The 15,226-nt window shown below is 42.5% G+C and overlaps 1 protein-coding gene across 3 annotated transcripts in view; it reads right to left on the bottom strand.

Annotated features, from left to right (window-relative positions):
* LOC147903102 (F-box/RNI-like superfamily protein) overlaps positions 1–13,270 on the bottom strand; it is a 46,384-nt gene extending 33,114 nt beyond the window's left edge. For 2 of the 3 annotated variants that reach the window (XM_087373306.1, XM_087373308.1), the window contains exons 1-2: positions 12,994–13,270; positions 416–1,490 (exon numbers count right to left, since the gene is read on the bottom strand). In XM_087373306.1, coding sequence (XP_087229432.1) covers positions 416–1,178 — 763 coding nt within the window. In that variant the 5' untranslated portion in view covers positions 1,179–1,490; positions 12,994–13,270. The remainder of the gene's footprint in view (positions 1–415; positions 1,491–12,993) is intronic. The other variant, XM_087373307.1, reaches the window with a different exon arrangement.
* Positions 13,271–15,226: the final 1,956 nt, after the last annotated feature.

The following is a 15,226-nucleotide window of genomic DNA, read 5'->3' as shown; positions in this document are numbered from 1 at the left end:
ATTGATTTCATAAACTTGAAAAGTGATACTGTATACACCTAGTTAGAGTTGTGACATTGATGGTATGCTGTGGATCCTGTTGGGTCTCTAATACAGCATTTAATTCCACTGCAGTTCTCTCGTCCGTAGTGTTACATTCACCGAGAAAATTTTAAAAACCTCCTCTCTCTCTCTCTCTCTCTCTCTCTCTCTCTCTCGGGGTGTGTTGAGTTTGATCCCCAGGATTGACGTCTGATGGGCCCTACCTTGAGGTCTGACGTTAAAATTCTTCTTCTTCTCTCTCTCTCTCTCTCTCTCTCTCTCTCTCTCTCTCTCTCTCTCTCTCTCTCTCTCCAATGTAGACAATGCAGCCCCCACCTGGACTATAGCACAGCCAACCATGCATGATACACAAAATAGGCTTTTAAAAGCACACCTGCATTGTTGGCAATTGATAGATGATGTAAGCTATGGTCCCCAAAGACATGTAAACAAGAAGCACCTTGCACTTCTAGAAATTCTAAATTGGGAGCAGATACTTGGATACAGCAATCACCCAAACCATAGAAGTCCATTCTGCAATGCTTCAAGTGGCCCATTTCAAGTCTCGCATAATGAATTCCACTGCAGCCCAGCAAAGTAAGATTCATCAAGGCAGGACAAGCACTTAGAATACCACGTAACGACCAATCATGTAAGCGAGCTCCCACTATCTCCAGTGTATGAAGATGACGAAAGCACTGCCAATCAGGTTTCTCACTCAGCAAGACACCCCAAAGCCGAAGTATTTGAAGGTGTGAGGCACATGATATTAAATCCAGTTTGATCATGCTGCTATTGGCAGTCTGCTTCTCCCCCAAATCGTCCACTCTAAGTTCCAATTTCTTCAATGATAGTTTTGTGTGAGACAGCCAAGCAAGAAGGCTTAGATGTGAGAAAGGGCAATATACAATTAGCTCCTCTAATGAAGTCATGGATAGGACCATCCTTGTCACAATCCAGTCTGGGCGAATACCTTTCTCATCACCAATATTCCTTGCAAAATAGAGACTTTGAGCTTGAGACATCACTTCCCTCCACCTCTTGCACACACATGAGCACACAGCTACATCTTTTGCACTTTTCACATTGGACAGAAAAAGCTGCACTAATGCATCAGGTAGCACATCCATCAAACTTGTTCTTTGATCTGAAGCCATGAAGCCTTGGGTCTACAGTGAGGTTTCTCTTAAAGATTCGTCCACCCAACAGTTCCTTTGACCAAAATCCTAACAAATTCCTTCAGGATCCGTACACACCTCTGATCAATAGTTTAAAACTGAAGTAGGTCTTTGCAAATAAGAAAAGCCAACCCTGATGATCCTGCCATTAGCACAGCACTGACAGCACCCTGTGGAAGCAAGTTGAAAGGAAACATGCATGTCTTTATCTGGACTATATTTCATAACAGCTTTGGTTACTCACAGTAAGCAATTGATACTCCACTCTGACAGCACAATTTCTTCCTATGCCTGATTCATTCCATGAAACTATCAGAAAACCTCATAAACTGCAAAGAATCAATTCATTTTACTGCAACAGTCTGACTATTTGTGAACACAATGATGAGTGATATTCATCTGCTTCAATGACCAATGGTTATGAAGAGCATCCTGAAGTGATTCCTAGCACCTTAAAAGGTCTGCATACAAACATTTTTATAAATGATTCAGCTCTATATGCCTGTACACATAAAGTCTGTGCATAATACACACAGCACCGATGCACATGCACGTACGTGCACATACACACACAGATAGAGAAATGGGGGGGGTAAAGCATGCACGTGCACACACACACACACACACACAGAGAAATGGGGGGTAAAGCGAGCACATGTTCAAGCATGGATGTGTGTGCACAGGTGAGTACATGCGTGCAATGTGCATGTGGGGGGAGGGGGGGGATCTGTTATACAAGAAGCGAGAATACTTTATCAAGAGGCAAATAGTTAGCCTCTCAGAATTGTAAATGCGTTCAACAACATAGGCTGCATTCACTGAAATTCAAGAACAATAGCATCCAGCTTCGCGACTCCAGATTACTGGGGGGGAAATTTAGTACACAGGCATGATATAAGGGGAAATAGCAAGGCCAACAATACTAACACCATCTAGTTTTGTCATAGATGGAGACCATATACACTCTTACTGGGACTTAGCCGCTCCTGCTTGCTGCAACCAATCCCATTGCTTGAAGTCCCGAGTTCTCGTATGCCCCCTCCCCTCTCCTGTCCCTCCTCTCTGCCTTCCCCTTCCCTGCCCTCTTGCCTTCTGGATCTCCTGCAAGTCAAGTTCAGCCACACAGCAAAGTCGTCCATGGTTCAAAGCATAAGCAGCTTGTGTTGTCATGCCACCTGCATTGCAGCATTTCTGCTTCTCACTCCATGGCGCTTTACCTAACCCAGCCAGACAATAAAGGCTTCCAAGTTCCATTATGATCAACATGATGGCAGGGAAGGGAGTATTTCTGTTGTGATATGCACACGGCCTCAAATGTTCCTTTATAGATGGGCTCAGCAGCTTTCTATTCAGTAGATTCCTGAACTTGCTTGGCGTATCCTTCCAGAAATTAATTGATCCCCCTCCTCAACCTTCCTTTTGGTTAGGCTGGCTCTTACAGTGCATATCTCCATCAACCCTTCACTTCAGCTTCAGAGTCACCCTCTCCGGTGATAGGCAATGCAGGCCTTTGCCATTTCTGCCACCTGCACTGGACTTGAAGTTGCAGATTGGGCACTAGGAAAACAATGAAAAGTTTCGAATCGAGAGATTTTGTTGAAGTTAGAAACGGAGAAAGAGTTGAAGGAAAACACAAAGGTGAAGGAAGCTGAAATGAGATTGCAGCAGCAAGAAAGAGAGAGAACACTAGGGTAGTTACAGAGACAAAAATCTACGACACTAATTGGGGCCAAAATATATATGGAGACTAAACCAACCACAAGCTCAACCTATAACTGAGGTGAAGGGGGAAAAAACTTATAAAGGGAAAAGGTGCCCCTAGTCCCTTATTACATTACTCCTCCTTTGGTCTGCACATATCCACCACAACAATCAATCTCTCCATATTTTTTATAGTAAATTCTTACAGAGATCCATATCACCCCCTTGCAATGACAATGTCAAAATGTACAAGGAATTGCATCAATCACCAGATGGATATAAGTTTGAGGCTTTGCATAAAGCCTTAAACTTTTGAGGCGAGATAAAGCTTTGGTGAAAAAATCCACCACCTTGTAATGTGTAGGGCAAAAGACCAAGCTGATCTCCCCTACATGTAGCAGCTCCTTGACATAGTGTGTTTTGTACATGCATGAAACACAGAATTAAGCGTATGAATGACACTATGATTGTCAATGAGATTTGAAGTACGCTCCTCCAACGATACATGTAGATCTATCTGCCAACAAGAGTCTCAACCAATCACATTCCATTGTGAAAGCTGCCGTGTACTCAGCTTCACAAGTTGAGGTGGCAACTATTGATTGTTCCTACTCAGCCAAGAAATGCATGAATGTCAAAGGTAGAACAATTACCACTGGTTCACTGCCTAGTGTCAAAGTCACCAATCTAATCCAAATCGTTGTAAGCATGTAAATGCAGGTTACCACCCTAGGAAATAACAAACTAAGAGACCAAGCACCTTGCAAATATCTGAACACACGATTCACAGCTTGCCAATGTGCGGTCTTTGGGCTGTGCATAAATCTGCTCATCTAGAATACTGCATACTGAATGTTTTGGCCGAGTATTACACAAGTAAATTAGGCATAATTCACAGCCTAGCTGTAAATGATGGCATCAAACAGCTAATTATCATCATGTGTGGATAACTTAAGCCCTGGCTCCATAGGAATTGAGATGGGCTTAGAATTCTGAAATTTGAACCACTCTAGCAATTTCCCAATATACTTGTGAGCTGCAACAAACCAATTTATCGAAGATGACAAATTGAATGACAAGGAAGGTAGTAGCCCCAAACTGAACATTTCAAATGTCTTCTGCGATTCAGCCTTGAAATCTGTAATTTGGCACCATTAGTACTTGTGAGCAGCATGCCATCAACAATAATGAGCAAATCACCCCCTTCTTGCTTAACATAGAGGGTGCTCTTACTTGGTCTATTCTGCATACCCTCGCTGGTCAAAGGCATCAATTTTTGCATACCAAGATCTAGGAGCCTGCTTCAAGCCATACAAACCTGCAAACCTTGTCTTTCTTGCCAAGGTAATACAAAACCAATGGTTTGAGACACACAAATCTCCTCCAAAAGGCCCACATAAAAACGTTTTCAGAAAGGTCTGGAAACCCCGTTTTTCTCCTCAAAAAAAAACCAAGTATGATTGACCGTACCATACAGGTACGGAATAATTATTTCATACAAGTAAGGTTCAGCCAACCATACGAGTACGGAACCAACTATGATCTATGCCCTTCTTCTGCATAAGCCCTTCGCAACAAGACAGGCTTTGTACCTATCTATAGATCCATCTACCATTTAAAAAAAATGGACTAATAGTAGAAATTTTGGCTACCAAAAAATTTTTAAAGGAATATTCCTAGGAAGTTTGGCTGAAATTCCTAAGCTTGTGACATTTGGTCGCCTAAAAAGTGATCAATAGAGGGCTTTGGGGACCACCTAGGTCACCAAAAACATGGCTTTTCTAGAGGAAATATATATAGATTTTGTATAGAAATATGAAAAGAGTCTTAGAGAAGACCAACATTTTGCTATAGCTCTTACTTGAAAATGGTGGAGGGTCGCAAACTGTGGCTAAAGATTCCCATGAGGAGTCCTCCAAAAGAATAAACAACAACCACCATCTGATCTAGGTTTCATCTTATATATACCCACTCTGCACCAATTGCTTTCTTTGCCATAGGCAAGTCTACCAGCCCCCAAGTGTGGTTTTTCTAAATGGATTCAATCTCCGCTTGTACAGCCTGCATCCGATGTACATTATCACGTGCATCATCATGCCATCGCGTCCTCAATTCCTTGCTGAGTGACAAGACTAACCATAGGCTGAGCTGAGGCATTAACATCCTGTGCAGCGGGTTGCATTATCTGATTTTTAAAACGCATCTCATATCCAGCATCGAAAAAAATGAAAAACAGTCCTTCAAATGCATCTGATGAACCTTTTTTACAGCAAGGGACAAATCTAATTTCTCAGCAAAAATTACACCTCTACTGGTAAGGACCTTGATCACAAGATTGTAGAGTTTGTAGCCCTTGCTGTCAATGTTGTAGCCCACAAATATGCACTTCTCAGCTTTGTCATCAAGCTTTCCTCTCAATTTCTGAGGCACATGTGCATATGCTACACATCCAAATGTACATAAGTAATTGACCTCTCATACCAGGCCTAATGTGGTACCATAACCTTAAGTGCTTTAGTGGGACACCTATTCTAAACATAATTTGAGCACATAATCACTTCGATCCAAAACTTATGAGACAATCCTCCATCTCCATGAGTGACATGCTCATGACTCCAATAGAGAGTTCAAACTGGAATGACTTCATTAATATTTAGAGGCTGCTCATGCAAGTCTTGAATCTTTGTCAAACGATCAGCCATAGAATCTCCTTCACTCATGTGCACCGATTCAACCTCTCTTCACAAAAAAGAGACTCTTGCCTCATTACGAGCCTCATAAATAGCTTCCAAAATATCCCTAGCACCCTTCGAAGTCCGGCAGGATCAAATATGAGGTATAGTCGACCTCTTCACTAAGAGTGAAATCAATGACAAAGCACGCGCATCGTGTGTATCCCATCTCCTTTGCTCAGTAGTGACACCTGCACGTGCTTGTGCTTGTTGCCCACGTTTGCACAACAACATCCCCTAGCCACGCAGGAGTGCTGGGCAAATAGAAGGGGGACAAACTTTGCCGTTGATGACAGTCCCGAAGTCCCTTGGCTACCAAAAGATTTAGTCAATGACCATAAAACTCCAGAGAGAGAATAGTTGGTGCAATTCAACTTATCCTCCTGGGCAAGCACATATCTAGATGAATCCAAGAACATGCCCAAACTCATCCTCTAAAAACACAACATAGTGCAGTTTCAATCTCATGATAGTGTTAGGATTATTGTTATAATCCCGAATGTGTCGTCCTAGCCCATGCTTCCACTTACATGTTCTGGCTTTATAATTTCCGCATTAGTCATCACTTCAGGCTGCGGCTCATCTGAGATCTCGCTGAGTGTTGGTCCGACGCAAGGGCTTCAACCACCAGGATACGTGAAAGACATTCCGCATAGTCCAACTAGCTGCTAGCCGCAACTTTATGGAGACGCAGATCCTCAGAATGTTAAAAAAGGGTTCAAAGCTTCTGAAGGATAGGATAGCTTGGGCATCACTTGCCCACCTATTTCAACCTTTGCTTGGTAATTCATAAATAAACCAATTTCCCTTCCTTGAAGGTGACCACTGACATCTCGACAGGACTTGTTGGCATGGCACGTGTATGTTGCTTGCGCTTTAGCTAGACGGTCTTTGACTGACTCCCTAATCTCTAACATGGTTTATGTCGTCTTATTGGCTTCAAGAGATTGAGAAATCATTATGGTAAAAGCCTCTTATTGAACACTACTTCGTATGATGTATGACAAATGCTCGATGAATAAATGTCATTAAGAATAGCATGCACTAGAGAAAGATAATGCTCCCACTTCAACTATGTATCATGACAATATGCCTTAATCACGTCAAACGCCAGTTGGTTTTATATTTTTGTCTCTCCATCTGTCTGCGAATAAAATGCGCTCGACATCTGTAGCTTATTACCAAAGTTATCAAACTAAGGCCCTCTAGAAATGAGAGGTGAACTTCGAATCCATGTCTAATCCATTGGTCCTTACCAATGCCAGATAAACAAGCTTGCTACATCTTCTGCGTTAGCCGTCTCTTTACAGGGTATAAGAATGCAAAACTTTACTAAAGCGATCAATAATCGTTACGCACCAAGTGTTACGCATACCTACTAAGGCTAGAAGAGACCCCACAAAATCCATGGCAGTGTCTTGGACAAAACATTTTGAAATAGGCAATACAACTACCTTCTAACAACTCTACAAATAACAGTCAACATTCTCTCATATCTTAAGACTTAGATAGAGCTGATTGTCGTGCAATAACTAAAGGACATTCCGCACATCCTTTAAATATTGCTTCGTTGATACCTTAAAAAATAAGGACATCATCCAAAAAAATGAATAAACACACTCTTACATACCGAACAATATCCACCACATCATTTTCTTGAACGTTGGCGGTGCATTCTAAAGACCGCATGGGCATAACCACAAACTCATAATGAGCCCAAGCACTGTCTTCGCTATGTCAATGTCAAAGATACGACCTAATGGTAACCAATTTTGAGATCTATCTCAAAAAAGCACTTTGCAACATTGAATCTCTTTAAAATGTACTCAATGCGAGGCATCGGACACTTATTGCTTTATTGAGTGCCCTATAGTCGACACACTAGCGAGCTGACTTATCTTTTTCTGTAAAAAAAAAGTATGGAAGCCGCGAATAATGATAAAGACAGTCAGATAAACCCAATGCATAATAGCTGAGATAACTATTGTTCTAGCTCCCCCTCCATAGACTTGGAAAGTCGTAAGGAAACTTACTTGGTGAGATGGATTCAAGAATGAAGTGGATACGATGGTCCTCCAGTCTAAGGGGTGGAAGCTGAGGTGGCAGACCATCCCAAAGCATAATATTTTGAAAATCGTGGATTAGATCAGATTGCCCCAATGGTGGACCTAGCTGAATTGCATCCTACTGGCAACGGAGGTAGATAGGCGCACACACCACGCCCTTGCGAATGGAACAACTTGTCTAAATATGAGAAATCAGAAATATCCCTGGAATACTCCGATCCTCGCAAATGATAATAGACTCACGTAGACCTTCGCAAACAATACCGAATCCTTAACTGAAATCACGGAGGCAGAAAGAGCTACCGTAGAGGCAACGCAGACATCAGTTCTTTTGCAATCTTCTCAACCAACCACTTTGAGCAATATTTCTTCCCATGCTCTACAATATCAATGTCCCAAGTGGTACCGTTTTTGTTCGTCAAGATGTAGTTTACTTCGTGAAATGCCAACCTTAGCTTTTTGAGCTTAGACTCCTTTTAACCAAATGCTGGTTATCCTTCTTCAAATATTAATTGTCCTTCTATTGTGGGCCTTTAGTTGCTGGGTTTGAGGGCTACTACGAGGCTTTGGCTCCTATCTGGACCTGCTTGGGCTTTCCCACATTCAACATCATTTCCTAATTTTAAACGAGAATAAGCGCACACTCATAGCTGGGCAAGTCGAAGTTCCGAATAGGAAAGCAAATGTTGGAGTCCTATCGTCTGATGAAATGCTTCAGCTTATTGTCTTCGAGCATGCCCAATTGTTGTGCCGACGTGATGACCCTACTACAACAAGGCAACACAATCAAGCTATTCTTTGAGAGACGAGAGAACTCATCTTCCAATTTAAGCATATAATGTCATCTGGTATGAAATATGTGGGGCTGCCGGTGAAAACTCTCATCACTTCCATGGGCAAGGCATGAAACATGTTGGTATCAAGTAGAGGCTAGAAGAAGAGGGGCATTTCTTATATGTAGGATTGAGCTGAGTAACAAGGGACAATGCAATTGGTTGACAACCAAGAATCGGCAATTGTTTGGTAGGTGGTTTGATCTAACTGAGTAATACTTGACCTCACCATTGTTTTGTAGTGAGGTTGTTGCATTAATTTCATCAAAACCAAGAGTTCATTGGAATACGACTTGAGGTTCCGTTAAATGCACCCATGCACGTGGGTGAATTGTGATACATTGGCTACATCATCAAGTACTTAGTAGATTCCTTTATAGGTGATTTTGTCGTGTGCAATGACCCCTTTGTGAGCCTTAGCCAAGGGACTATCAGACACAAGCTCCGTAGGTCAATCTCTCAACCATAGTCAAGTCCTTGTGCATTGGTACCCACTAGAGCAGTAAGTTACAATGTTTCCATCTTAGGATTAGTTAGAGTAGGTGCATGATAGGAGCCCCAAAAGTTCAGCATAAATGTATAAAAGAGGGACTGGTAAATGCACCTTTTAAATGAAACCGGCCTCTAATCACTCAGAGGGCAGTGGAACTAAACTTTTAATCACTTCAGCACTTATTTACAGCTCACAAAGCATATATCACAACCATTAACCATTGCATGATCACCATTTGGTATTTACCCATTTGTTCACAAACAAAACCACTGAAAAAGGAATGAAGGCTAGAATACCCCTACTCAACAAACATAGACAAGTGCACCCGATTGGCCCCAAACACCACGGCGCCTCTTTCGGTATTTCTTTATATTTCGCAATGAAATTATTACAAGTTGCATCTGTGAGACCTTCCTTGCGATTGAGCACGCAACCCCAATTCACTGAGCCTTCGCAAGGCTTTCAAGCATAGAACACCATCACATAAGTGCACTTAACCCATAGGCTCAATCCAAAGACATTCTCTTTTTCGAGTGCAATTCCATTGGCTGTCCAAATGCAATCACACTGCACCCCAGCTGCACTCTCTTTGAGTGGTTTCCAGATGGCATTCACAAAGCTTTTCAAAGCTCCAAAATAAAATCAGCAAAGTACCCAACCAAAGAATGACTCATGTAGCACTGCCTGGGCACCTGTGAACCAAGAAAGAGGCGGCACACGAGGCCAACCAATAGCTTATGGCAAAAAGAAATTGTAGCAGCAAAATCACAACTCACCAAGCCCTAAAAGCTCGAACCAAGTCCTCAATCGCCAAGAGGACATAGTAGCCAATGCCCAATTGCATTCTCAGCCAAAGAGGAGTGCAAAGGCATGAAGAAAGAGCATTTTCAAAAGCCAACCAGCAAGAATTCCACTGAAAAATGCGAAAAGAAGCACTTCTGTCACGAAGAAGTGGGAGTTCTTAGGCTCAAAAGAAGTGTGCTTCAGAGAGGAATGCATTGAGAAGGTTTTGGAGAAGTTTCATCGCCGGAAAGTCCTCCAAAACTAAGAAAAACCAGTCAACTAGTGCATGGGACCACTCGAGGCTGCCCCTAGGGCGGCCAAGGCCCAATAGGGCTGGTATTTGTTGGCCATACCAGCCAGCCAGCCAGGTTGGTCAACCGACCTAGCAGATCAACCATATGGCTGGCCAAGTCAAGCTGGTTAGAGCCCTATATAAGGGGCTCTTGGCTCCCCTTCAGCCCCATTCCTTTGCCATGCCTTCAGCCTTGTTCCAGCCTTGTACAGCCCCCCTTGAGCTCCAGAGATCTGCCATACAGCAGCCCCACAGCAAGCCGTACCAACACGATCCGAGCAGGGTTGCATGCAGCACTTCAGTTTAGGTTTGGACAGCAAGCACGGTTGAGGTTTGGGCATTTACTTCAGCAGCTCCTATCAGTTTCTTTTGCAGCGTTCATTTTATCTTTCAGCTCTCTCCTCTCAGCTTCACTCAGCTCATTTCTCGGATTCTCAGCTCCCTCTCTCAGTTTCTCAGCTCCATCTCTCAGCTCTGTCAATGTTCACATCTTGCAATCCATCTCACTCATGCACGAAACATGCATGCACGTGGACAGCAATAGCCTCATTCTTATCCTCGCACAATGGTCTACAATTTGAGCAGCATTGAGGCCTTGGTTGTGGCTGGAACTGTTTCGCAAGCTTTTTGGGTCAGCTCCACATGTTCATGGTGTTCTGTACAAAGTTGTATTCTATGCACGCTCTAGAGGAGTGTTTTCTGTATTCCAAGTCTTCCAAGTTAAAAGCAAATTTTGCCTATATTGGGGGAAGGGGCCATCAGTAGGTACAAGGACCCAATCGGTTGTCAACTTTATTTCTCTAATCCTTGTCTCTCTCTCCCCTCTGTGTGGAGCATACTCAAAGACACCTCGCAATAAGATTTAAAGGAGGTCTTGCCATAATTACACAATCATTAACGGTTGCATGTTTCATTGGTATCAAAGCTTCGACTTGTAGTCCAGCTTGACTGCCGCGAGTGTTGAGATCCAAAAAGATCACACATCCAAGCACCGTGGATCAAGAAAGGAGAAGAAATTGATCGGTTCGGATTCCAAGAAGAAAAAGAAAGCCAAAAAGCTATGCTTCCGCTACAAGATATATAGAGAAGCTTATGGAGCAAAATCAACTTCTCTTGTCCTAGCTGGCAAAAAACACCAACCAGTTGGAAGAAAAAAGATGAGAGTTGGATGACACAAAGAAGCAACTTATTGGATACTTCACCCACAGACCTACTCCTCTCACATCCATAACTCACAAAGTTTCAAGGTTCCTCAGAGTACTTCACAATGGGCAAAGATAGAGTACAACTTCAGTCTCAAGTAGATAGATAAAGGACAAAGATTACAATCACACGCCCTTAAACAATCAAACAATTGATATCAGCCAAGAGGGCAAAGATTATAGTGTTTGACTACCGAGGGTTCAAACAAGACTTACACAAGCAAGCAACCAATGTTTTACAAAAGGGACCAGATGTAGAGTTTAAAAACGTCCACATTTCATAGCATTGATGATTGGACATTCTTAATTAATTTACAACCTGCTGATCATATGATTGGATTAGCAAGGTTCACCACTCATCAAACTGGTATGCACAAACTATATGTATGCTGATCTTGGGCGAAATTCCTAAGTTTAGCGCATGGTTTGCAAGATGTTCATGTGACCCACTTATTGGAACTGCTAGCGGGGCAGCATGGGTTGCTACCACACATTCAAACACCAATCAATAAACTCCAAATTAAGTAGAACGTGTTGGTTGTCTCTCAAGGGGGAGCATGTACATTAACAAGAAATTGTTATCTATGCCCACAATGTACAAGATTAGCATCACATGATCACGACATGCCTACTAAGACTACACAATAATCGGGTACTCTCCATATCAAGAAGAGCTGTACTACACATCAAATACATTATACATCCAAGACCAAGAGGCAATGTCAAGTCATCAAAGATGTTGATGGCAAACTTCCAGTTAGACATTCCTTCTCACGAGCAATCCAATAATTCAAATTTCACAATACTAACATATGATTTTTGGTGGTATTACAAGGGGCCGAATCAATCATCGTCAAGGTTTTTATGCTACATGTTACATGCATCCATCCCACACATACTGCAATTGGCGTGCTGTGGAGGTATGTAACTTTAAGGTCTATTCAAATAGTCGACCACCATAAAGGTTAAAACCATGAATTCCATCACACAAAAAGGACTGCTGCTACGACATCTCCACTTACACGATCAATATCTAAACATGCGGATGCACTGCTATGTGAACACGTGTCTCAATACAAGAGTATTCACACATCTTGAGATAAAAAATTCGCAATGAGTTGCTACTAAGATGCAAAACCAGTTGAAAATAGCACTTAAGACTACCCTCTCCCTAATAAATGTTTATAACAAAAAAAAGCGTCAGTAAAGTATAAAAGGGCAAAGCATCACTGATTCGCATCTAACTATTGCCCTACATTGAACTCACTTTGTCGCATGGCCACAACTGGAAAGACAACGGAGACGGGCATATCCAGGTTCTTAGGCCCACGGTAAAACGTGCATGAGTCTATGATGGAAGATGGACATTGCTACCTCACAGCACTAGCACAGGGACAGGGTTCTGAAAATAAGGTGCAACATTTTGCACAACAAAAATGCCTTTCTATTCAGAGTACACGGTCCTTCCACTTTCAAATTAGACGGTATTTCATTCAATGCAAAAGCTTGTCAGAGTCGGTTGAGCCAAAAACTTGCTTCATCCCGTTGTGGTCCTCTCAACCCAAGACCGCTGAACTGTACCCACTCTGTACACTCTTGACTTAAGCAAAACTTTTCTTTTCTTTTCCTAGCTACTCGATATCATAAACATTGATTTTAAAACTTCCATGTGGGCGGGGGGAGAACTTAAACCTTTGATTTGAAGCAAACTCGAGAACTTGAATCGAGTGGGTACACCAGGACAGGCCATGCTTGGAAAGGCGAAAAACTAAAGCAAGGAGAAGGTGATTGCGACAGAATTCGTGGAACGGGCACGCGGATGTCGATACCCCCCACTTGGTCAACCTGGCAGGTATGGGAATGAGAGACAGAAGATAAGACTGTTGTGTAGTAGCACTGAATGTGTCGTTTATGAAGCAGAATGCAAAGCACGGAATTATTTCAGAGAAGGGGGCCGCAGAGCGAAACTCTCATAGGAGCTCAAGTTTTTATTTAGTATTTATGTTGAAATGGGCCGAGGGGAGAGAGACCTTGGCGGGAAGCCTCATTTTGCCCCCTTTGCTAATTGGATTATGATGAGTACATGTTATCTTAGCGTTACCCTTCCATGTCATGATTTCCTCTTGGTGAGAATCCTCTTTAAGGTAGCAATCCAACTACCCACATTAAGTTCATGGTTCCCAAGGTAAACAAAGGCCTCATGAGGCTTATTCGTAAGCGCTTTCCTATTGAGAGTTTTGGAGATTGGAGACCTCTATCTTTGCTTAATGTATCATACAAGCTTATTGCGAAGATGGTAGCAACAAGAATAGCCAGCCTTGTTCCTAAGGTGGTCTCCAGTCAACAATATGGTTTTGTGAAGGGGAAGCACATCCAAGATAATGTGCTAAATGTTATCTCAGCCTTGGAGCATGCCTAGGGTAGCAGGGAGGAAATTATCTTGCTGAATATCGACTTTGATAAGGCGTATGATCATGTAGAATGGGGTTACATCGTTACTGTTATGCAAGCTATGGGTTTTGGGGACAGGTTTCTTGCTATTATCAGGACCTTACTGTCAAATGCCTTAGCTACGGTTTTGGTTAATGGCTCAGAGGTAGGCTATTTTGCTTTGAGGAGATCCATAAGGCAGGGGTGCCCCCTAGCCCCATTGCTTTTTGCCATAGTGAGACGGAACCTCTGCTTGCCATGTTTAGGAGGCTAAAAAAAAGGGGATCACTTCATCCCATGAGAATTCCTAGGAGCAATACACCTCTGTTTGCACAATTGTTCATGAATGATTCAAACTCCATCTGCAAGGCAGATCCAGAGCAGCTAAAGCTATAGCTAAAGCTGGTCAAAATGCATTGTGAAGCCTCGGGCTCCAAGACGTATCCTTTACTCAAACGAGCCTACATCGTCGGCCTCATCATGAAGATAGGTCCATAGAACAGAAACTCCATGTAAGTGTATGATGAGACAATCTCAATTGGTACCCCATCAAACATGAACTGCTCTCTGTGTGCAGCTGCCCTGGAGGTGTTGAAGATCATAACCTTGGTTTTATCAAGGTTGACCCTCAAATCATCGGATTCTCAAAAAGCTAGTAGTGCATCTAGATGTCTCTGGAGCCTCTCGGTTGCGAGGAAAAGAGTATTATGTCGTCAGCATACAATAGAATCTGGAGCATGTATTCAGCAAGAGAGCAACTAGCCCTTGGGTCCTCATAAAAGACTCAAGCTCATCTATATAAAGACTCAAGCTCATCTATATAAAGGCCAAACAAGGTCAGTGATAATGGTCAACCTTGTTTAACCCCAATCGTGCTCATGATCTCATATGTCTATCCTCCACCCATACGAACTCTGTCGAGAAACTCTCTCGTAAAGTGACTGTTACGAGAATTGGAATTATCCCATTAATTTAATCTTTCAATATTTAGTTTAATGAGACCCAGCATTTTTGTCACGCAGCTGATGCATGTGTGCTCACTGTTCCGTAGTGATGCATGTGTGCTCCTACATGGCTGGATATATGGCTGCAGGCTGTATGAGTGTGTAGCATTGTGTACACCACTTATGCGATGACAGTATGTGTAGCATGTGTGCACCATCCATACGATTTTATTCATGTGTAGCATCAGGTGCACCATGAGATGGTATGTGTCGCATGTGTGCACCATTCATATGTGATTTATTGATTTCGCGTTGCTATAATATTGAAAGGTTGATCGATTGTGGTGATTAATTCCAAGGTTATCTTATGCTTGAAATATTTCATTACTATTAATCGTGTGAATCCAAGGGAAAAGTAATTGATTGGGCGATGGCATCTGACAAGCATGATCCGCCATATTTTGGGTGCATAGGCACAACTCCAGTGATGCAAGGATGAATAAGGCTTACGCCTAATTTTTGATATTACAAAAGCTTATGTACATATTTGA

The sequence above is a fragment of the Dipteris shenzhenensis genome, chromosome 4, assembly GCF_047967505.1.
Source record: "Dipteris shenzhenensis isolate YYH24624 ecotype China chromosome 4, Dip_SZ_1.0, whole genome shotgun sequence".
Lineage (NCBI taxonomy): Eukaryota > Viridiplantae > Streptophyta > Polypodiopsida > Gleicheniales > Dipteridaceae > Dipteris > Dipteris shenzhenensis.
This window is presented reverse-complemented; position numbering and strand designations above follow the sequence as displayed.